Source organism: Myotis myotis, unplaced genomic scaffold (genome assembly GCF_014108235.1).
Source record: "Myotis myotis isolate mMyoMyo1 unplaced genomic scaffold, mMyoMyo1.p scaffold_m19_p_8, whole genome shotgun sequence".
In the NCBI taxonomy this organism is placed as follows: domain Eukaryota; kingdom Metazoa; phylum Chordata; class Mammalia; order Chiroptera; family Vespertilionidae; genus Myotis; species Myotis myotis.
This window is the reverse complement of record NW_023416390.1, coordinates 3,754,709-3,776,298: the sequence shown is the minus strand read 5'-3', so window position 1 is coordinate 3,776,298 and position 21,590 is coordinate 3,754,709. Positions and strand designations below refer to the sequence as shown.

General features: G+C 47.9%; 1 protein-coding gene across 4 annotated transcripts; it reads right to left on the bottom strand.

Annotated features, from left to right (window-relative positions):
* Positions 1–3,969: 3,969 nt before the first annotated feature.
* On the bottom strand, positions 3,970–12,000 carry NABP1 (nucleic acid binding protein 1). 4 transcript variants are annotated; one of them, XM_036320194.1, is made up of 7 exons: positions 11,780–11,990; positions 11,046–11,184; positions 9,679–9,768; positions 8,579–8,650; positions 6,751–6,826; positions 6,262–6,328; positions 3,970–5,318 (listed from the first exon to the last, which is right to left on the bottom strand). In XM_036320194.1, exons 4-7 carry the CDS (start codon positions 8,638–8,640, stop codon positions 5,149–5,151), a joined length of 375 nt encoding a protein of 124 aa, XP_036176087.1. In that variant the 5' UTR covers positions 8,641–8,650; positions 9,679–9,768; positions 11,046–11,184; positions 11,780–11,990; the 3' UTR covers positions 3,970–5,148. The 4 variants fall into 4 exon arrangements, with proteins under 4 accessions (XP_036176087.1, XP_036176086.1, XP_036176085.1 ...); XM_036320193.1 differs by lacking the exon at positions 9,679–9,768 and having other exon boundaries at positions 11,903–12,000; XM_036320192.1 differs by lacking the exon at positions 9,679–9,768 and having other exon boundaries at positions 11,780–11,989.
* Between the last annotated feature and the right edge of the window lie 9,590 nt (positions 12,001–21,590).

Sequence of the window (21,590 nt, the reverse complement as noted above, 5' to 3'; positions counted from 1 at the left end):
CCCCACACACACACACACACACACAGAAGTGGAAGCGAGCTATAGAAACAAGTTAGAGGCAAAAGAAAGGGCCCTTGGAGCTTTGGAGAGGAGGGTAAAGGTATCACGCCTGGGGCGGGGAGGGGGCGGAAAGGCACACGCAGCTCCAGGAGCGAGCGCCCACCTACTCTTCACTTGGCCAGCATCTCCCGTGATGAAGCAGGGACCAAGGCAATGGGGGAGGGGGCTGTTGAAGGAAGGTAGGCAGTGCGGCAAACATATTTGCCGAGATAAGCAACAAGAAAACCCATTTTTTTAAAACGTGTTAACGGAAACCTCAGGGAAACTTTTCACTTTGATCTGTGTAGGCCCAGATGAAGCCAGGTGACTCCGCTGGAATCTGATCTCAACACTGATGTGTGTTGAGCATGCTCTGAGCCAAATTCACTCAGAACTACCCCCCACCCCCAACCCCGGGGGGGGGGGGCACTCACTGTCCCGCCGGGACCCCCTGGCTGTCCCTCAGCTCTGCCCGTGGGAGGCGTCCGCTTCCAAGTACAGCGGCCCACACTTGACCATCTAGAACTCCGGGGTGCTCTAGCCGCCCAGCGGCAAAAGCTGAGCTCCACGTATGCCTCCAAATGAGGTTATTCCTGCGCTAAGGGAGGCACCCAGGGCAGGAGACAGGGCTCTCCCGGACCTGCCCTGAACTCCCCCGGAACAGCTGAGAATATTCCACACCTCTCAGGAGTCCTGGGGGGAATCTCCTGCAGGTGGTAGCTGTTCTTGGCATTCAACATAGTCAGTGTGTGGGCCAAGGGAGCTGGACTAACTCCTCTGTCCGGAAACATACATTGGATGGAGTAAAACAACTTGAATGTATGGTTGGAAGTGGGTCAAGAACTGGTTTTTAAAGACATGGCAACCCGCCCTAGCTGGTTTGGCTCAGTGGATAGAGCATTGGTCTGTAGTCAGGGCACATGCCTGTGTTGCAGGCTCAATCCCCGGTAGGGGGCGTACACGAGGCAGCCGATCAATGATTCTCTCATCGTTGATGTCTCTCCCTCCCTCCCTCCCTCTCTGAAATCAATAAAAATCTATTTTAAAAAATAAAGACCTGTCGATGGCCCTTCAGCAGAGGTGGCCAAGCGTGACGGCAAGGACTGCAGTGTCCGCGGAGCCTGACACCTGGGCAGCCACCGTAAAACGGTGGGCCTCTCAAGGCCTTTCAAGACGGAAACGAAACAAAACGTCTGATAGTCAAACTTAGTAAAATGTGCATTTCCTTTCCGTCACACCGGTTACGCCAGACTGTGCACAGCTGTGTTCTTAGCGAGAAACCATGTGAAATAAATGGGACAGATGGTCTGGCCTGGATTTTCTCTGTTCTGGTCCTTCAGTGCTCTGGGCTTTGAAAACCCATCATCAGGTCCTTTCAGCTCAGGAACCTGGAATAATTTGGGTCCAGTATTTGAATATAAACTCTGGTGCATCCCTAGTAAAGCAAAGGTCAAGGAATTTGGAGAAAAGTTGGTTATACTTTCGAAGTTATTTTACCAGCTTCCCCCTCAGGGCCTAACATGATAGTGCTATTATGTCAGATCTTCTCAGAAGCAAATCGTAACATTATAAACCACCGTGTGAAATGTGGGGCTGTTCACCCCAACATGTAGGAGACAATACACAGATGGATCATGGCCAAGCTCACCTGCCTTTACCCGCCATCGGGCCCACGTAGGGGCAACTGTGACCCCCTTTTCTACTAGAAATGTGCAGACTCTCATCCGATAGGGCAGTGGTCGGCAAACTGCAGCTCGCGAGCCACATGCGGCTCTTTGGCCCCTTGTGTGGCTCTTCCACAAAATACCGACTTCTGCACATGGGCCACGGTTTCAATCGCACTGTACATGCGCGCCCACACGTGGTATTTTGTGGAAGAGCCACACTCAAAGGGCCAAAGAGCCGCATGTGGCTCGCAAGCCAGTTTGCCAACCACTGCAATAGGGGATACAATAGAGAGCAGGAAAAATAGGTTTAAAAAATAGTCTATCGTAGGGCAAGTAATCCCAGGAATGAGCCCAGAGGTGAGAAGAGATTAAAAGCGCAGGGAAGCGTTCCGTGTTGACCCGGTCTCCACATGGTGTTCGGGGTTGATGTCTCTGGAACCTTCCGAATACTTCCAAGAACCTAAGGAATCATGGCCACCTAACTGCGTGGAGCAGGCATTACCTGACCGATGCCAGAAAAGCGTGCTTCCGTGATTGCAATGTCAGATCTCTACCAATGTCAACAACTGCCACTGTCTTCGATTGATGTAAGACGCTCAACTCGTACCTTCTATGGACACGATTTAGGGCCAGTTAACTACCTTCCTATACTTTAACACTCTATCAAAAATTGTAACTTTTTTTTTATACTAACATCTGTTTCCAGCCATCATTCCCTTGGCATTACTCAACCAAGCAAATTAAGCATTCCTAATGTTACACGATGGCCCTAGCCGGTTTGGCCCAGTGGATAGAGCATCAGCCTACAGACTGAAGGGTCCCAGGTTCAATTCGTCAAATGCACATGCCTGGGTTGTGGGCTCCATCCCCAGTAGGGGACGTGCAGGAGGCAGCCAATCAATGAATCTCATCCTTAATGTTTCTCTCTCTTCTTCTCCCTTCCTCTCTGAAGTCAATAAAAAAATATTTTTAAAAAATGTTACATGATAAAAATACAAGCGACAAATACTACAAATATTCAGGGTGCCCTCCAGTTGAACTGTCCTCACATTCAAAACGGAATTCCTGAAGCTACAGGGGCAGAGCCTGAGTGGGTACCCCGAGGGGCACTTGGTGAAGTGCACGCGCCCCAGTGCAGGTCCCCTGGCTGGGGGGTTCCATCTTTCTCCTCCTGCGCCCCAGCAACTCCTGAGACCTGGCCAGCCCAGCGGCCAGCAGGGCAGGGCGACTGCACCCCCTTCACAACGGCTTTGTGGCAATGAAATGGGACCATCCCGGGAGCGTGTGTTTCTGTACTAAGTGGTGCTTGTTCTCAGGTGTTTAAACTTGTTTGAAAGTGAGTCGAAGGCCGAGCGCCAGGAAGGGGGAAGGCGGGGAACCTTCTTCCTCTTCGTGCTGAGCGCGTCCCAGCAGGCGGCAAGGCGAGCGATCCTTACGGACTGACGCTCACTGTGCCCGCGTTTTAGAGGCTTCCCTTGAGAGAAAAGAAACTTGTTAATAGAGGATACAAAACACAGAACAAGGTCAGATTATTACGACAAGTGTGGATTACAAAAGCACCAGCTGAGGTCTTTCTTACTTCTCAAAACCACCTGTAACACGATATTCCCCCACAAACAAGTTATTGCTCCTCCCACTACTTGACTTAAAAGAAAAACCTGTACACTAATTTGTACATAATCTCTGTAATTCTGTGAACATCTTAAGAAAATATTAGTCATAAAGCCAAATTAACTAGAATCATCACACATAAAGGAACAACTTCTTTGTATAGTACAGAGTGGGGCAAAGGTAGGTTTACAGCTGTTCATATGGAAAATAACACAGTAACAACACAAGAATAAACGGTTTCGCCTACTCACAACTGTACCCCTGCTTTGCCCCACCTTGTGCATACTGCGCATACATAAACCCGTTACCCATGTGCTACACACCATACCGGTAAGCGTCTCGAGATGGTTCATGATTTCGTCTACCCCCAACTCTCCTCACAGTTGCCTAATACATGCTCCAATGTTTCTGAAATATTTGTCACATACACTCAATTAGAGCAAATACATAATCTGGCACAGATTTTATAGTCACACACTCTGGAATTTTTTAAAAACAAAGTCGCCTTAAATTCCTTGTGATGTGAGGTAGGGACAGAGACACAGCAGCCAAGCAGAGCCAGGCAGCCTCAGGGTGAAGCCCCCATTACCACGGCCGGCACACGCACGGGCTCTCGCTGCAGGTCACTGGAAGAGCAGAGGAAGTAGGTCTGTTACCATGAATGCACACTTTTATTCAAGACATAATCAAGGGTAGGATTCTCACAAAGGAAGGTTGACCAGTTATCCACCCTGCAATAGAGAGGGGACCTGGGGAGCGATTACAACACAGAAGCAAACTCTTAACATTTCTGAATAAAGCTGTCTTCTCTTCTGAGAGAGCCATGTCTTAGCTTTTGCTGATAAGGCTTTGTAATCTGTGTTCAGGAACTTTGACAATACGTAACACACACTACACACACCACACCCTTCAAATAAAGGCAGCACCTAGGCTGGCTGTTTCTGCAGAACCTAGGGCCCTGTAACATAGATTGCTGTTTTCTCCATGGGTTCAACTTGAATTGCCTTCCCTGTGTTTACTTCCCATAATTTTTATCATCAGATCCATGTTTATTAGGCTTATACCACCTTCAAATTATACTTTAATATTTGACGTGATAGTTTCAAAAAAATAAATAATCAAGGCCTCAGCTTCAAATTTTCCTTCAGTGCAATCAATGCACAACGATGATAACAAAGAGTCACTGAAATAAAGTGAACGCAGCTTTCTTCTAAAAATCACTTGTTATACTACAGATTGGGTTCTGGTCTATAATTCTGACAAATATGGTTTTTTGGTAATAAAACAGGAGTTCAGAATGATTCAGTCCTAGGAAAACCCTAACAGCAGTCACTCGGTGAAGAAGCCAGTCATTCCAGAAGTCACAGACACTCACAAATCACTGTTAGCATTGATTAAGTTTTTGGTGGCTTTTTTTTTTTTTTGGTGGTTATCACTTTAGTTGGCAGTATCTGACTTTAAGACAGAGAACAGCTCCCACTAAGCCTTATTTTAAATATTACAAACTGTCCGCAGAAGACAGACTCACAGAGGCTGTAATGCTGATGTCTTAGGTAGCTCCCCCGTGGACGGGGACAGGCTGTTGAGGGTACCCAGAGACATTTTGGCTCTAGAAATCAACACCCCTACTTTTCAACGTGTTCCCATTCTTCCATAGGAGACTCGAGCAGCTTAACCGTCTTGCTATAAAAGCAAGCCATTCTTGTTAACAAACCAACAACATAAAAGGAAACCGACAAAGAAGCTTTCACAGTTAACCACAAATAAAAGTGCAGTGAGTGTTCAAGTAGGGCACGTAGTTCACAAACTACATGTGGGTGTTTGGCACCGGTCATCTTTTCAAGGCTCTCCGAGGGTCCCTGCCATTACTTATCGTGGCCGTGCCCGTCTGACCGCCAGCTGCTCCAGCTGGCTGCGGAGTCCCAGGCCCCCGGCCACTGCTTCTACCAGCAAAGGAAAACTGGCATCCCCGTGGTTCTGGGCCGGGCTGAATCCCGTTTCCTAAAAAAGAATATAAAAATCCATCACATTTTCAGATACTGATCTATAGGGGTGCACCTATTTGCAGTCGCACACATGGTCTTATTAATGCTTACAAGTCCTATTGGGGAAAACAAATCCCTTTTAACTCCTGGGGGAAATCCCATTAAGTTCTGGGTTTGTTCGAACATTTGACTATTGGAAACAACCCTGACTTGATGCTGCGTTAACAGGAAGAGGAAAAAAAGAGCAACTTGGGCAACAGAATGAGAAGCGGGTCGAGTAGGACTGCCTATGGTAGCACAAGGGAAGACCGAGAGGGGGCAGTGGCCTGTGAGTCCTGGCACTGGGCTCAAATACAGCAAGTAACGACTCGAGAGAACGTGATTCTAACTTTTTAAAGACGTTTCCCACAGGGCGGGGACCAGCTAGCAGCTCAAATGAGTAACAGCCACCCGAAATGAACTCTGGTCACAAAAGACTTCTCCTCCGTTAAGGACCAAACTTCCAAAAAACCTTCCACATGGTTTAAGGGTATTTGAAGGATAAAGGCTAATCTTTTAAAGGGGCAGCGATCGGCATGTGAAAAAGGAAGGTGAGCTATTAGTCTGAAGATAAAAGGCTTTCAGTGCATAAAAATAACCAGGAATTCTGCCCCTGTCGGTCACCAGGCTACCGAAATGACACATCTCCGAAGCGTGCACTTCTATATTATTAGCCAACGTTCACCACTATTCCCAGGAACTGGCCCAGATGTTTCCATACAGAATGAGCTCAATAAATTAGTTTAAAGGGTGTCTGCTTTCTAGAAAATCAGCTATTCAGGAATTCCCTGGTTACTAGTAGTTCCCTTTTAGAACTAATTTATGCCTAATGACAAATTTTTCCTCTCTAGCTTTCATAAAATATATATTCTAGAATTCTCACACCTGATGACAATTATGAAAAAAAAAAAAAATCTTACCCCCTGATCCAAATGTACCTGTACCCATATTACCATTCATGGAATTATTCTTCTGCTCGCTATGTGCCTGAAAGAAAATTTCAATTTAACCAAATGAAGACTAAAAATCAAAAACACACCTGTACATTATTATAACATGTTGTGTCCATTCCCTTTTTTAGTTTTTAAGGTTTTCTTAAACAAATTTTTAATATATTTATCCAAGTCCATTCAATGTCAAAATATTCATGAGTGTTTCCCAAACCTTTCATTTTACTGTACTTCCTGATAGTCCTCCCCACTCCCCAAAAGTGCTAAATGGCAGACACTTAAATATCGGACACCACAGACACATTCATTCTCACAAAGCAAACAGAACAGAAATGACTTTAAAAAGGACTTTAAGTGACTCCTTAGACTGTCTTCATTAGACCCTGGGTATGACAGTCCCGCCATGGAATGACGGCGGCCAGCCAGAATGAGCCTTGTCATAAAAGCAGACTTAATTACCCCTTTGTTCGGTTGTCCTCGATAATCTGGATTGGGTTCACTGAAATTTGGCACTTCTGAATAAACCATACAAAACCTGGAAGAAAATACAGGAGAAGTTACACGACTTCTGAAATAATCCACCTTTCTTTATCTAATATGTATGACAGGAATGAAGAATTTAGTTGTCAAATGAACTAACTAAAAAGCAACATGCTAACTAACCCTATTCTAACAGCAACGTCCTCAGTGCTTATGTTCCATCAAAACATCAACTATGTGATTGCCTACACTGTGTGGAACATTCTACTCTGCATTTTAAGTCGTCTTCTGGACGACAAAAACCAACCATGTCAAAGAGCAAGGACACAGAAACACATCTGTCCTGTCCTCCCACAGGCCGAGGCCACGGAACCAGGGGACTCGGGGTTCCAGAGTGGGTCCTCCAGGGCTGGGGATGGGTTAGCCCTGACCCATCCACACATTGTCATCCAGGCCCCTGTGGACCACGCACTGTGAATCTGCAAAGATAACCATTCAAGGTTAGGAGAGGGTTCTGAGGCATCAGCACAGACAACTGGCTCCCACAATGACAGTTCATCCCAGTGCCTCCTATAAGGTGGCTGTGGGCTATATTAACATTATGCACAAGCCCCTCCCCCCACAAATAAAAACTGAGAACTGGTTTCTGTAAATGCTGGGCTGACCCTGACAAAGTCAAGTCACTAGGAACGGAGTGTCCTCCAGCGGTTCTTCCCTCAACTGACCTCCATTATGACAGACACTTCTCTCTACACAAAGGTCAGGACAGGACCCTAATCTTGCAGTCAGTCATGTTGATGTGAAACCCTTTCGTTGCTCCAATAATACTCTAAATGCAAACATAAACCGTAAATGAATCCTAATTTTCCTCCAAAGAGTGTTGCCAGTTTCTGATCTTTAAAAGCTGTCAAGAGCCTGGCTGGTATGGCACAGTGGTTGGGTTGGGGGCTCGATCCCCAACAGGCGGCGTGCAGGAGGCGGCCAGTCAATGATTCTCTCTCATCTTTGATGTTTTTCTCTCTCTCTCCCCCTCTCCCTTTGTCTCTGAAATCAGTAAAAATGTATTTATTAAAAAAGAAAAAAGCTGGCAAGATTATTTTTCCACGCAAAGCATCTTAACCCTGCAGTAAGGAAGAGAAATTTCCTTTCTTTATTTATATCTGTTTGCTGGGTGCCACTGTTGCTTCTCTTCAAATATCCTCTACTTTAATGGGCATGAAGCAGATGTCCAAGCATTAACCTAGCGGAATGGACTCGTGATTGGATGTAGTGCCTGCACCCAAGCTTACGAGTACCCCCCCACATGTCTGACGAGCCTGGGGGCTGCATTACCTTTACACCCCTAGAGAGGATGGCTCCTCCAAGTCAGGGTGGAGATTACCAAGCAGCAAGTAGTGCCTGGAAGCCCGCAGTGCCTGTGCGGTAGGTACCTAGCCTGCGGATAAACATAGCACTTCAGTGGGCGTTGCTGCAGGTCCTGGTACCAGGAGGACACATTCACCCACACACAGAGAAAAAGGACATTTCAACTCAGGGCCACAACTTACACCTCGTTTCTTATCTGGCAATTCACTAGACGACAGAAGCTACTACTAATGGCACTAATGACACTGGAGAAAGCTCATTCCCCAAACCAGACATGGACAGCTGTCCCACTGATCTGTCCACGGCAAGATTCCCGCAGGCAGGCTGCTGGAGACACGCGGGAGGCCAGTCGGAAACAAGCCAAGGAAAAGGCTGCCGTTTATACCTACCAGTCATGTCAGTAGAAATCTGTAATTTTTTCAATTACACAAAAGGTACTTACTCCCCGATTTTCTGGAGTTCCCCGCCCCTTCCAGTATAAAGCGTCAGGCACCCTTTCCACATGGATGCATACCTGGAAAGAAAAGCAACATCAGTTCTGTAGAAATACGTCATCGAGGAAGTCTTTATACTATACTTTCTGTACTGGGTGTGGATATATGTCTACGATAGCAAATCTAATACAATTCATGAGCCTAACTTTAACTTGTTACTTACTAAGGAAAAATACAAAGAAAATTCTACTGCCAGATTCTCACATAATCATCTAAACTCTGGGAAACAGGTCTTTTTGCCAAGCAAGCACGGTTACACTCCAAAGATCACATCTTGGGTCAGTTAACAAAAGAATTTATAATTGCAGAGATCCAAGCAGAAATTATTTTTAATCACAGGACAAATAGGAAATCAACACCCTAGTGTTTTCTCTTATACTCCTTTACTTGGTCTGCTCAGAAACTGATCTAATTGCTTTTCCTTTACCTCCACAAACCACACAGGGTTCCCAAGCTACAAAAAAAGTTGGTAAAATTTAATCCAGGGGCTAAAAAAGCTAAGATCACAACTCTTTCACACATCTACCTTTTCAAATTTGCAATGTTTAGTACCAACTTGGATAAACAATTACTCTTAACAATTTTGAATGCAGGCAAAATCATTAGATAAAATAACCCTACACATATATCTGAGAGAAAAACTGTAAGTTAATCAATATTATAAAAACCAGCCTAAGGTCTGGTTTCCAGAGGTTCTTTGTACAACTACTCCAGTAACTTCATGACTTCGAATGAGAAGTTGTGATTAAACATTGTTTATGTATAGTGATAGTTCATCTTTTAACATAGGTGATAAAAACTTGCTAGCTCCACGTATATTTATCTTCATTTATAGGAACGGGTCACTTATTAAGGGTACCATTCACCCATGTGATGTTAGATAAGAAGTGACTTAGAAGGCAGTGCACTATTTCGCCTTACTAAGTAAAAAATGAATGCGTATTTTGAGAAAAATCTGAAGTTACTGCAATGAACACATTTCACTTGTTTCAGGAATGAGAGGGACATTTGCAGGGTTTTCTGATAAACATATCAATATTCAAATTACCTCTATTTAAGTGGATACCTTTCTTCAAAGGCCACTTTTCTTAGATTCAACCAGAATGTAAGGGCCTCACCACGGGCCCGACTCTGCCGGCTGCATTATGTTAGGAAGGAAGGTACAATGATCCCCATTTTATAGAGCACATTGAGGACGTACACTAACTTCAAGGTCACACTGAAGTTAGGAAACAGTAGGAATAGTGTCTTTAGTTTTGAATTTCCCTTTAACTTGTACCCCTTGGTAACCATATTCCTTAAAAGTCCTATAGGTACTAGACAGCGACTGAATCTAGTTTTTCCAGTTTTTTGGGTGGACACATCTATGAACTTTCTCTGACTACAAAAGAAGTATGAAATACTCGGAAGGAGGTGCTGTTTACAGTGCATAAAATGCTGTAAATCACTAGATAAGATGCGCTGGTAGCCAAAACAACTTTAATTATGGGAACCCTGACCACGCCCTCCCAGGCAGGCATGCTCATGTGGATGTTTAACAGACAATGTCACCATGAGTCAGGGTGAGAATCAAATGTCTGAATCCTGACTCCCACTTCCTCCTCTGGTGAGACTGCCTCACTTCCTGCAGCTGAGGCCTGGGAGAGATTACCCAAGGCCTCCCCCCTTCAGTTACCATCCAACTCTTCTCTGGGGTCCTCCTTCCAGCACCAACTCCCACCCACTTTTCCTATAGTTATGGCCAACACGTTGCAACTCTATTGACCGGACTTCCAAAGTCTTTTTTTTTTTTTTAAAGACCCTCTTCTGGCCTTTTATCTTCCTGTAAAGATTTGGCAAAATGTTAAAGGCAGTGTAACTCTCAAACAAAAAGATCGCGCTAAAGTATTTTTAAAAGCCAATCTTCTGACTTTCCTGGACGAAGACCCAGAGGTCTCTCGGCCAAGCACTCCCTGCGCATCATTCTGGGTTGGGTACCGCACAGCGCAGGCCACGAGCACTCGTGTCCCAGAAGGTGCCTTCCAGATATGGTCCACGTACCCTGTCCATAAACGAGGCACAAAAATGCTGGCAGGATTTCCTAAGTCATTAAAAAGGGAGGAAGAAAGACTGACAACTAGATTAAATAAATAACGTATGAGAAAGGTAAACTATGGGCCTGTGAATCTTCTCCATCTGTTTTCCACTCCGTGGGCCCAGAGCAGTTCTGAAGAATCGATCCAACCTGCGCCCGGAGGTCGGAGGGCAGGGGCGGGAGCCAGGAGTCCTGGCCGGACCTGACCCGATGGAGGGCCGGGCCGCCCGCCCTCCAGGAAGAGCATCAAGGGCCCGCAGCACAGACAGGAGCTCTGGGACATGGGGGTCCACAGGCTGCACCCCGGGAAGCCCGGCCCCGCCCCCCTCCCGCACACCTACCCCCGCGTCAACCGAATGATGTCCCCCGGCTGGATGAGCCCTCCGATCTCGTCCCACACGGAGATGGTGATGCTGCCCGTCTTGTCGGCCACCTTGCAGGACCTGACTTCGTGGCCGTCTTTGGTCTTGGTCACGCGTCCTAAGGGATTGAAAAGCCAAAGGGGGCGGCGATCAGACCACGAGGCTCTCCAAGGGCTCCCCGCGCCCCTCCGGGAGCGCCCCGCGCCTGAAGGTGGGGCGAGGCTTGGCCTCCAGCTCCCAGCCCCGGGGGGAGAGGAGGCGGTACCACGTGGGCGGGGGAGGGGGAAGGGGGAGGGGGAGGGGAGGCGAGGGGAGCCCTCCGCCCGCGGCGGCCGCGGCGCCAGTCCCTCCGGCCCCGCGCGCGCCGCGCAGGGGCTGCGGGCGGCTGCGGCCTCACTTACCGATCTCCAGGACAATAAAGACGACATTTAAGTTTTTCAATCCGGGCTTAATATCTCTTATAAAAAGAGGCGGGTCGCTGACCCCGTTCATATTGAGGCGGGTGCGGGGCGGCTGCGGCGGCGCGGGTCGGGGGAGCGGGACCAGCTTCCCACCCCCGGGGCCGGGGCAGGGCCAGGGGCGACCTGGGGCGGGGGCGGCACGAGGGGCAGAAAGCGACTAGTCGGGGACCCAGGAGACCAGCCCGGATGGCAGTGAGCCCTAAAAAAAAAAAAAAAAAAAAAAAAAAACGCAAAAAAAAACCCAAAACGAACCACTCCGCACACCAGCCCGCTCCCGAAGGGGCGGCAGGCAGGCGAGTGCGGGCTCCCTCCTCGGGGAGAAAAGGCAGAAAAAAGAGCGCGGGGACGCCTCTGCCCCGAGTCCCGCTCACATACACGGGCGCCGGGAGGACCGGCTGTCACCGCGCACCGGGAGCGGAGACCGCGCTGCTGCTGCCCCGCGTCCCACACAGCGACTGCTCACTGCGCCCGCGCGCCGCCGAGAGACCCCCGCGCGCCCCGCCCCTTGTGACGTCACGACCCATTGACACGCCCAGCGCCCCGCCCGCCCGGCACGGGGCCCCGCCCCCTCCGCCTGCCAATTGGCTCTCAGCGCCGTTTCCGCCGCTTCCGCCGCCGGCGCCGCGTGCGTCTGGCATTGCCTGGCCTTCCTTCTGCCTGCGCCCAGCGCTCCGTGTCAATCAATCTCCAGGGCCTTCCTCCCTGTCAATCAATCTTCAGGGCTCCTCCTGTCAATCAATCTCCAGGGCCCCCTCCCTGTCAATCTTCAGGCTCTTGGGCTTTTTTACCCTCTGAGCTCAATCCTCCACTTCGACCTCAGTCCCGCAGCCAGGCAGTACGCTGTCCTTTAAGAGCAGCTTCTAGCCAGGATGGCTGGTCGGGTGAAGGGAGAAATCGGGGAAGGGGTGGCCCTTAGCTGCCAGCCTGGAACCAGGACTGTCTCATCCTAACCGCCTTTAAATGGAGGCCCCAAGGCCAGGGGGGCTCGCCCAGCAGCTGGTGAGCCAGCAGGTCCTCAGCACAGGTCTCCTGGCCTGGACTTGCACTTTCCACTCTATCAGGCGGGTAGAGAAGGTGTTCAGTTCCTTTGCAAACTTCCTATTTTTCCATTGCCCTTCCTCTATCTGATTGCACCCATTTGCTTTTCTTCTCTATGCTTTTTTTTATTTCCCAAATAGGCTATTTTGGAGAGCAGCTTTAGGGTCACGGCAAAATTTAGAGGCAGGGACAGAGATCGCCTACATGCTCTCTACCCCACCCGCACACAGCCTCCCTCATGACCAGCGTCCCCCACCAGCCTGGCACATGCGTCCAGTGGAGGAGCCTACATTAACACATTGCTATCACCCAAGGCCATGGGTTACCTTCGGACTCACGCTTCAGGTTGTGGCGTTTATGAGCTGGTGCAAATGGGTGATGAATGACAGGCCCACCATTCGAGTCTACAGAGTCGTTTCACTGCCCTAAGAAGGGGTGTGCCTCCTCGTCCTCCCTTCCTCTCCCTGGCCCCTGGCAACCTCTGATCTTTTCATTATCTTCATAGTGTTGACTTTTTCAGGATGACTTCCTTCACTTAGTAATAGTCCTATGCATGTAAGTTTCCTGCATGCCTTCCCATGACCTGTCAGCTCAGGAATTTGTTGTCATGCTTGAAAGTGGTGTAAAATAATAGTAGAAGCGTGATTTCAACATCAAATAAGTCACGAAGCATATCCGTTAATGAACCATACCCAACCTCAGGCTCCCACAGACCCCCCGTCCGAATCAGAAACCCTAATTCTACCATGACCACCTGACAGGACTTGATGCTGTAGTTGGGTTTTCCTCAAAGTTATATTCTTCATCCACTGGCAAAGCTTTTTTTTTTAAGAAAGGTTTGACAAGATCTTTAAAAAATGAACAGTGGGCAGAGAACCAATTAAGAATACTGAGCATCTACCTATAAACCAGGAGGTCAGGGTTCAATTCCCAGTCAGGGCACATGCCCGGGTTGTGGGCTCGATCCCCAGTGTGTGGCATGCAGGAGACAGCCAATTAATGAATCTCTCTCATCACTAATGTTTCTATCTCTCTCTCCCTCCCCCTTCCTCTCTGAAATCAGTAAAAACATATTTTGAAAAAAAAATGTTGAGCAGAGTTGTGGCCAAGTTTGGACAAAGAAAGCCAGCCATTCCTTGCACCCTCAGCCATTTGTTCCCAGAGAGGGGACTGGGTGGGGTTGCTCAGACCAGTTTTATTGACATTTACGAAGAAGAGATAAACATCAGACACCAAGCCCCACAAAAGCAGAAGCTGGTGCTCAGAGGAGCAGCCCAACCCCCCCTCCCCCGACAGGATAGGACTTGGGCCAAATACCTACTTCCTTCCCTACTAACTAGCAGTTCTCAGAAAGGAAATGGAAACCAAGTGCTTTCTCATTTACCAAAACTGAAGACCTCCTTGAGAAACAAGGTGGTGTGGGCAGTGTAGGAGCTCCTCGGCCCGGGCCAGGTCACTCCGCAAGGGCAGTGGCTAACAACAAGAGAACGGGTGTCCAGAAGAACAGCTTGTCACTCAGATACACTTCCCTAAAATCACCGTTCAGGAAAATAGAGAAATCCATCCCTCGTCTCAGCCGGTTAGGTCAGAATGATGACATTGCTGATTCCTTACTACATTCACGAGACGGCCTGCTTCCTTCTAAGTCTTGCTCTGCAGGCCTCCTCATGTTCACAGCCCAAACACAAGCTTATTCTGAGATGATGAGCGGCTTATGCTCAGAATCACAACATCGCTCCTTCATGTAAAGAACAGAATGCTGAGTGAGACCCGCTCCAATACAGGAGGGCACCCACTAGGCTCCTGGCACACAGGTTCCAGTTAGGAGTTCTCATGGACGAAGGTTTGCCTGTACATGTGTCCTGCTTAGCACACACTCCCCGAGCTCACTCCCAGGTTCTGATTTCTGGGATCACAAAGTTCATTTTCACTTTCTTTGCACTACCCACCCATTTAAAACTATTACATCAATAAAACAAGTGCTGTTTGCTACCAGACATCTTGAATGGTGATATGGTGAAACTAAGAATAAAAAAATTAACACGAACTGCAGTGTTCTCACGTTATAGAGATATGTAGTCCACTTTTAGCACAACTGGCAAGGTAAAAAAAAAAAAAAAAAAAAAAAAAAAAAGTCTTTTGTTGTGCCGTACCACACAGCCAAGGGCTGGGTAAGCTTGGGGGTGGGCGGGGCGGGGGGGGGCGGGGAGGGGCGCGGCGAAGGATTAGAGAAAAGACAGACAAAGAGAATATAACTGGGGCTTGGTGGATCTCCTGTGCCTGGATGAGGCCACAGAGAAGGATCCAGCCAGTAAGCTGAGGCTTTATTTTATAATCAGAGAAAAACAAGGTAGTGGTCAACATAGTTATAATGTCCTTGTGAGTTTCACTTGTTTTGGCAGCACTTGCTGCACCTCCCACAGAGCTGCTCCCTACATTTTGTAATATTCTTTAAAAATATTTAACCGAAAGATTCATAAATAATGTTTAGTAATATTTACAACAAAAGCCGCACAAACCATCCCTATAATGATAAATACTATCTGATATCCAGTGTCTAGGTTAGAAGAGATTTTTTTATACTATTTCCTTGTTTTCCACATACCTGCGCATACCCTGGAATAGCATCTTCTTTATATTCACTTGGGAAATCCTTCATTGAGATACATTTCAAGAAGTAAAATTACTGAGTATGTGCTTAAGACTTCGTATATATATTATAAAATTACATTTCGGGAATTTTTAAGATCTTTACACTCCGTTTGTCCTTTGTATATTTATTAAATTAATTTATTCAACCAACATTTATTGAACAACTACTATGTGCCAGCACTGGGACTGCATCAGTACAAAAGAAGACAAACAAAAAGCCCTGACTTCATAGAGCTTACACTCTAATGTGAGCAGACAGACAATAGACAAATAAGTAAAACTATATAGTATAGTGGAGGGTGATGCGTACTAAGCTGAAAAATGAAGGAGAGGAAGGGCTAGGGATTCATCAGGAATGGCTGCAGAGCGGGGGCGGGAAGGTGGTGGAGTGCAGATACAAAGGAAGGGAGGGAGCCACTGACAAGGCCCACGCTCCTGGCCCTGCCTGGGAACAGTGGGAAGGCTGCTGTGACTAACGCAGTGAGCAAGGCGTGCAGGAGGTGAGGACCAGAGGGGGACATACCATAGAGGAGGGCTTTGGCTTCTACGCTGAGATGGAACCTGTTGGAATGTTTTCAGCAAAGACCTGAGTTGCTGATCTGATTCACCAGGTTCCCTCTGGCTGCTGGGTGGAGAATAAAGGGTCAAGGGTGGAGGCAGGAAAATCCACCCGTTAGGTGGTTCTTTGATTAGGCCTGCACCAGGGTGGTAGCACTGAGGGTGGTGGAATGGGATCGGCATGTGGATCGATGCTGAAGACAGAGCCAATAGATTCTCCATCTGGTTGGAAGTGGAGTAAGAGAAAATGAGATGAGTCAAATACGACTTCTCGATTGTTGGTCTGAGTAACTGGACGATGGCGCCGTTATTCACTGAAATGGGGAAAACCAGAAGTGGGACCGTTTTGGGGGGCCGTCAAAAGGTTCTTTGAGAGGTGATTTTAGGAGGTGACTTAGGCATGAGAAAGGAAGGACACAGTGAGGAAAGGCAGGCTGGATGCGCCAGCTGAGTCACATGTTTCTGGAAGAGGTGGTGTTCGTTGTGTCCAATGCTGCTGACAGGCCAAGTGAGATAAAACTGAGGGTTGATGCTTGGATTTAGCGCAAATGAAGGTCATCGGTGACCTCAACAAGCAGGAGCAATTGTAATGGAATCGGTGGAGGTAAAAGCCTGAATGGATTGAGTTCAAGAAAGAACGGAAGTGGAGGAATTGGAAATGTCAAAGCAAGTAGAGATAGCTCCTTTTAAGGTGATTACTGCACGGGGAGCAGGGGAACAGGGCAATAACTCGAGGGGAAAGTGGGACAAAAGAGATGATCTAGGTAAGATGCGGAAAATAGGATCCTGGCTGTAGGCTGAAGTTAGGGACAGAGAGGAATGGCGATTTCTGGAGACACATCCTTGTCCTTGAATAGACGAGAAGGGGTGAGAGCAAGTGCCCTGGGGAAGGGGTTGATGGGAGCCTAGAAGGTTCTTCTGTAACCGCAGGGGAGATGCCAGTGCATGGGATGATATGGTGGATGGGTGGGTGAAAAATCTCTTCTGGTTGCGACTGTTTTCTGAATGAAATAAGATCATCGGTGTAGCCCTAGCTGGTTTGGCTCAGCGGATAGAGCGTCGGCCTCCGGACTGAAGGGTCCCAGGTTCAATTCTGGTCAAGGGCATGTACCTGGGTTGCGGGCACATCCCCAGTAGGGGGCGTGCAAGAGACAGCTGAATCGATGTTTCTCTCTCATCGATGTTTCTAAGTCGCTATCCCTCTCCTTCCCCCTTCCTCTCTGTAAAAAAAATCAATAAATTTTTTTTTTAAAGGTCATCGGTGTAGAGGGGGGATGGAGGGAGAAGCTGGAAGTCTGAAGTGTGAGAAAGGGCTTGTCAGGGAACATGGGAGAGCGGGTGAACCAGGGAAATGTATCTCAATTTCAGAACGGGGCTCAAGTCTCACTTGAAAGCAACAACAGTAAATTGAAAGTTAGATTAGCACACAGAGTTTTGTGTTTTTCTTCAGACAAATTCATCTGTGAACATCTGTACACAGACGAGGCTGAGAATTGGACTTCGCCAGGATTGGAGCCCTGGCAAGTGACAGAAACCCTGTTCTTTGCAATGTATGCTGTACAAATCTTTCCCAGGTTGTCATTTGCATTTTCCTTCCATCGGTTTTTTTTTTAGCTACGGAAACTTTATATATGTATATGGTCTACCCTATGATCTTTTCCTACGTTTTTTCCCACTGCTTTTCTGCTTGGATACTAAGCTACTCCCGACTGTAAACTGGAAAGGAGGCTCCGGACACGGGGCGCTCCTGGAACCCCGGCTGCACCTGCCCCGGGACTGGCTTCTCTCCATAAACTTCGGTTTTGTCCGTGAACCGGTTTTGTCCACGACTTCATTCTTAGATTTCGCAAGTCAACGAACTCGGACTCAGACACCCACATTTTGGTTTCACTATGATCTTCCGGTCTTTAAATGTTACTGGATTGATTACTCATTTATGTTTTTATACTTTAAATTCCCCTGAGATGCAGTTGTGCTTTTATTTTGATTTTGTTAGTGATTCCTCAAGTAAATTCCCAGAAAGAAAAGCAGAAGGTAACTTTCTGATACATGTCCAAAAATATCTAATATTTTTCATATATATATATATATACACCCATATATATATACATACACATATATAGTATACTAGAGGCCCAGTGGACAAAAATTTGTGCACTCGGGGGGATGGGGGGTCCCTCAGCCCGGCCTGTGCCCTCTCGCAGTCTGGGACCCCTCGGGAGATAACGACCTGCTGGCTTAGGCCTGCTCCCGGGTGGCAGAGGGCAGGCCCAATCCCTAGGTGCAGCCCCTGGTCGGGCTCAGAGCAGGGCCGATTGGGGAGTTGGGGCACCGCCCCGTCATGCACAGAGCAGGGCAGATTGGGAGGTTGCGATGCCACCCTCAGTCACGCTCAGGGTAGGGCCGATTGGGGGGTTGGGGCACCGCCCCCTGTCACACACAGAGCAGAGCTGATCGGGGGGTTGGGGTGCCGCACCCTGTCACACTCAGGGCAGGGCCGATGGGGAGGTTATGGCTCTACCCTGTCACACACAGAGCAGGTCCTGTTGGGGGGGGGGGGGGAGTTGGGGCGCCGCACCCTGTCACACACAGAGCTACAGGGTGATCAGGGGGGTGGGGAGCTCCCCCCTATCAGGCACAGAGCAGGGCTGATCAGGGGGTTGGGGCGCCTTCCCCTGTCACGAACAGAGCAGGGTGGATAGGGAGGTTGTGGCTCCGCCCCCGTCACACACAGAGCCGCAGGGCGATCAGGGGTTTGGGCGCTGCTCCCTGTCACGCTGATCCCGGTGCTGGAAGGCCTCTCGGCTCCTCTGATCCCGGTGCTGGGAGGCATATTACCCTTTTACTATATAGGATAGAGGCCTGGTGCACGGGTTGGGGCCGGCTGGTTTGCCCTGAAGGGTGTCCTGGATCAGGGTGGGGGTCCCCACTGGGGTGCCTGGCCAGTCTGGGTGAGGGGCTGAGGGCTTTTTTCAGGCTGGCGGGTAACTGAAGCTCCCAACCGCTCCTTTTTTTCTTTTTCTTTTTTATTCTGGGCAAGCTTTAGCTCTGAGGCTTGGCTCCAGCTCTTAGGCCTCTGCTGCTGAAAGCAGGTATCTGGTTTGTTTGGGTTCTATAATCAAAACACTCTTTAAACTCCAGCTCTGAGATCCAGGCTGGCTGAAAGCAGGTTTCTGGGATTTTGTTTAGCTTCTATATTTGTAACAATGTTTCAAACTGCAAGCTCAGAGGCCGGCAACGGCAGGTGGGGAACATTGGAGTCCTCCGTCACTGAAGCAAGCAAGCCTCATGTTCCCCTTCAAGCTGCCTGGCTGCCGGCCACCATCTTGGCTGGCAGTTAATTTGCATATTTCCCTGATTCGCCAATGGGAAGGGTAGCGGAGGTATGGCTAATTACCATGTTTCTCTTTTATTAGATAGGATAGTTTGGGCAGGTATAGGATTTTAATATTGTAATTTTTTTCTCTTAATATGTATTGCTATGGCCAATGGATAGAATGTCCCTGACCCTCTGAGACAGCATGGAGGGACCTGGAGTGTATTATGCTAATCGAAATAAGCCAGTCAGAGAAAGACAAGTATCACAAGATCTCACTCCCATGAGGAATCTAATGAACAAAATAAACTGATGAGCAAAATAGATCCAGAGACATAGACGTATGCAACCGAATCTCAGAGGGAAGGCAGGAGTGGGTGAGTGAGAAGAGATCAACTAAAGAACTTGTATGCATATTTAAATAACCCAGGGACACAGGCAGTAGGGTGGTGAAGATCTGGGGCAGGTGTGGCCTGAAAGAGGTTACTGAGGGGAAAAAGGGACATATGTAATACTTTCAACAATAAAGATTTTTTTTAAAATAGAAAACAACCTAAATATAAAAAGAAGAAGAGATTTATTAAATAAGTTAGTGTATAATTAGTAAAGAAGTCTATAAATGATTTTTTAAATGAGGGAGATAAACATCCATTGATAAGAGAACAAGTTCATGTGGAGGGGAAAAGGTAATGCATAACAATATGTGTACTGTGATTAGATTTTGAAAAATAAAACCCTACATGGGTGTATTATGGTATATCTATTTTTATATCTATACTAGAGGCCCGGTGCACAAAAATTTGTGCACTCGGGGGGGAGGGGGAGGGTCCCTCAGCCTGGCCTGTGCCCTCTCGCAGTCTGGGACCCCTCGAGGGATGACCACCTGCTGGTTTAGGCCCTCTCCCTGGGGGATCGGGCCCAAGCTGGCAGTCAGACATCCCTCTGGCAGCCTGGAGCCCTCGGGGGATGTCCACTTGCCGGCAGGGAGCAGGTCTAAGCTGCAGTTGGACATCCTGAGCACTGCTGAGGAGGCAGAAGAGGCTCCCCCCGCCACCACTGTGCTGGCAGTTGTCAGCTTGGCTTGTGGCTGAGCAGAGCTACCCCTGTGGGAGCGCACTGACCACCAGGGGGCATCTCCTGCATTGAGCGTCTGCCCCCTGGTGGTCAGTGTGTGTCATAGTGACCAGTCATTCCCAGTCGTTCTGCTGTTAGGGTCAATTTGCATGTTACCCTTTTATTATATAGTATGTCTGGAAGAATATGTACCAAAGATGAACAAATCACTATAGAGATTATAAGTCATGTATGGGGAGGAAGACCTTTCACTTTTATTTTATACACTCTAAATTATCTGAAGTTTTAAAATCATGCCTTATTATTCATTAATGGCTATATCATTTTATACGGCCAATGCACACATTTGCTTCACCTTTTCTCATGCCCTGATTTCACTTGACGCTGTTAACCTCACTCCCTCCTGCCTTAGGTGTCTCTTCCAAGTATTCCTATGACACACTGTACTTATTCCAGTTAGAGAACCTTTCACTTTAACTTATAATTGCCCATTGGCCTACTTTTCCAAAGAGAATGAAAAGCCAAGTGCTTCCCCTCCTTCATCATTTTATGTGATACCTTACCAAGGACCAGGCCAATCACTATTCGTTGAAAGGATCCGTGTCATTTGAAGGAGAGCATGTATTATCTGGTTCTCTGGAAAGGAAAAGGGGCAGCGTTCAGAAGGCGAGAAAGGGAAGTGATCTAGGCCGGGTGGAAAGTCCTGACGGTGAGCTGTGTTCAGTGGCTGGGCAGCCAAACCACACGGGGATGGTTCCCTTAACTGCAAGCGAAGTAGGTCAAAGGAAACGCGGCAGAGACTTGGGGGAGAAACCGTGCCAGAGCAGTAAGAAGGTAGCTTGCCTTCTCCAACGGGGAATTCCACACTTGGGTAGGAGACTATTACGTAAACGTGTTTCTCCGATGACCTAGTAGTTCACATATCCTACATGAGAGGGACACACAGGAGCAGCATGGAACTTCTGAAGGCTAAGTTCATCACTGCAAAGGCAGGACTTTCTTATTAGGTTAAAGACTAAGCTATCCCCCAAAAATAAATACCAAAAAGTATCTATACATCTATCTGCAGAGGCCTACGTAACATGGGAGCTCATTTCTTTCTCACGTTCCAGGCCCACGGTAAGCGGTCCAGCTTGTCGGGGAGTCTCTCGCCCAGAATGCCACCCAGGGACTCAGATTCCAGCCATTTATTGCCTCACTGTTCCCGAAGGTGGCACTTCCATTCTCATGGTCAAAGTTAGATGTGGGCTCATTCAGGACTCCAACCAGTGGTTAAGGGGAAACAGAGGCACTCAAAGGCAATGGCTTATCCTTAAGGTAGAGCTGACCCAGAAATTACATCATAGAACTTCAATTTACATATAATAGTTTCTAGTTGTGAAAAGAGGAAGTAGTCTCTAGCTGAGTAGCCCTGCATGTAATTAG

Excerpts from the sequence above, each read along its gene's own strand:
- NABP1 (XM_036320191.1), bottom strand. The coding sequence starts at position 11,558 with ATGAACGGGGTCAGCGACCCGCCTCTTTTTATAAGAGATATTAAGCCC. Across the intron at positions 6,827-8,578 it reads GAACTCCAGAAAATCGGGGA|GTTTTGTATGGTTTATTCAG; the intron begins GTAAGTACCTTT and ends ATTTTCTTCCAG. Across the intron at positions 6,329-6,750 it reads GAGGACAACCGAACAAAGGG|GCACATAGCGAGCAGAAGAA; the intron begins GTAATTAAGTCT and ends ATTTTCTTTCAG.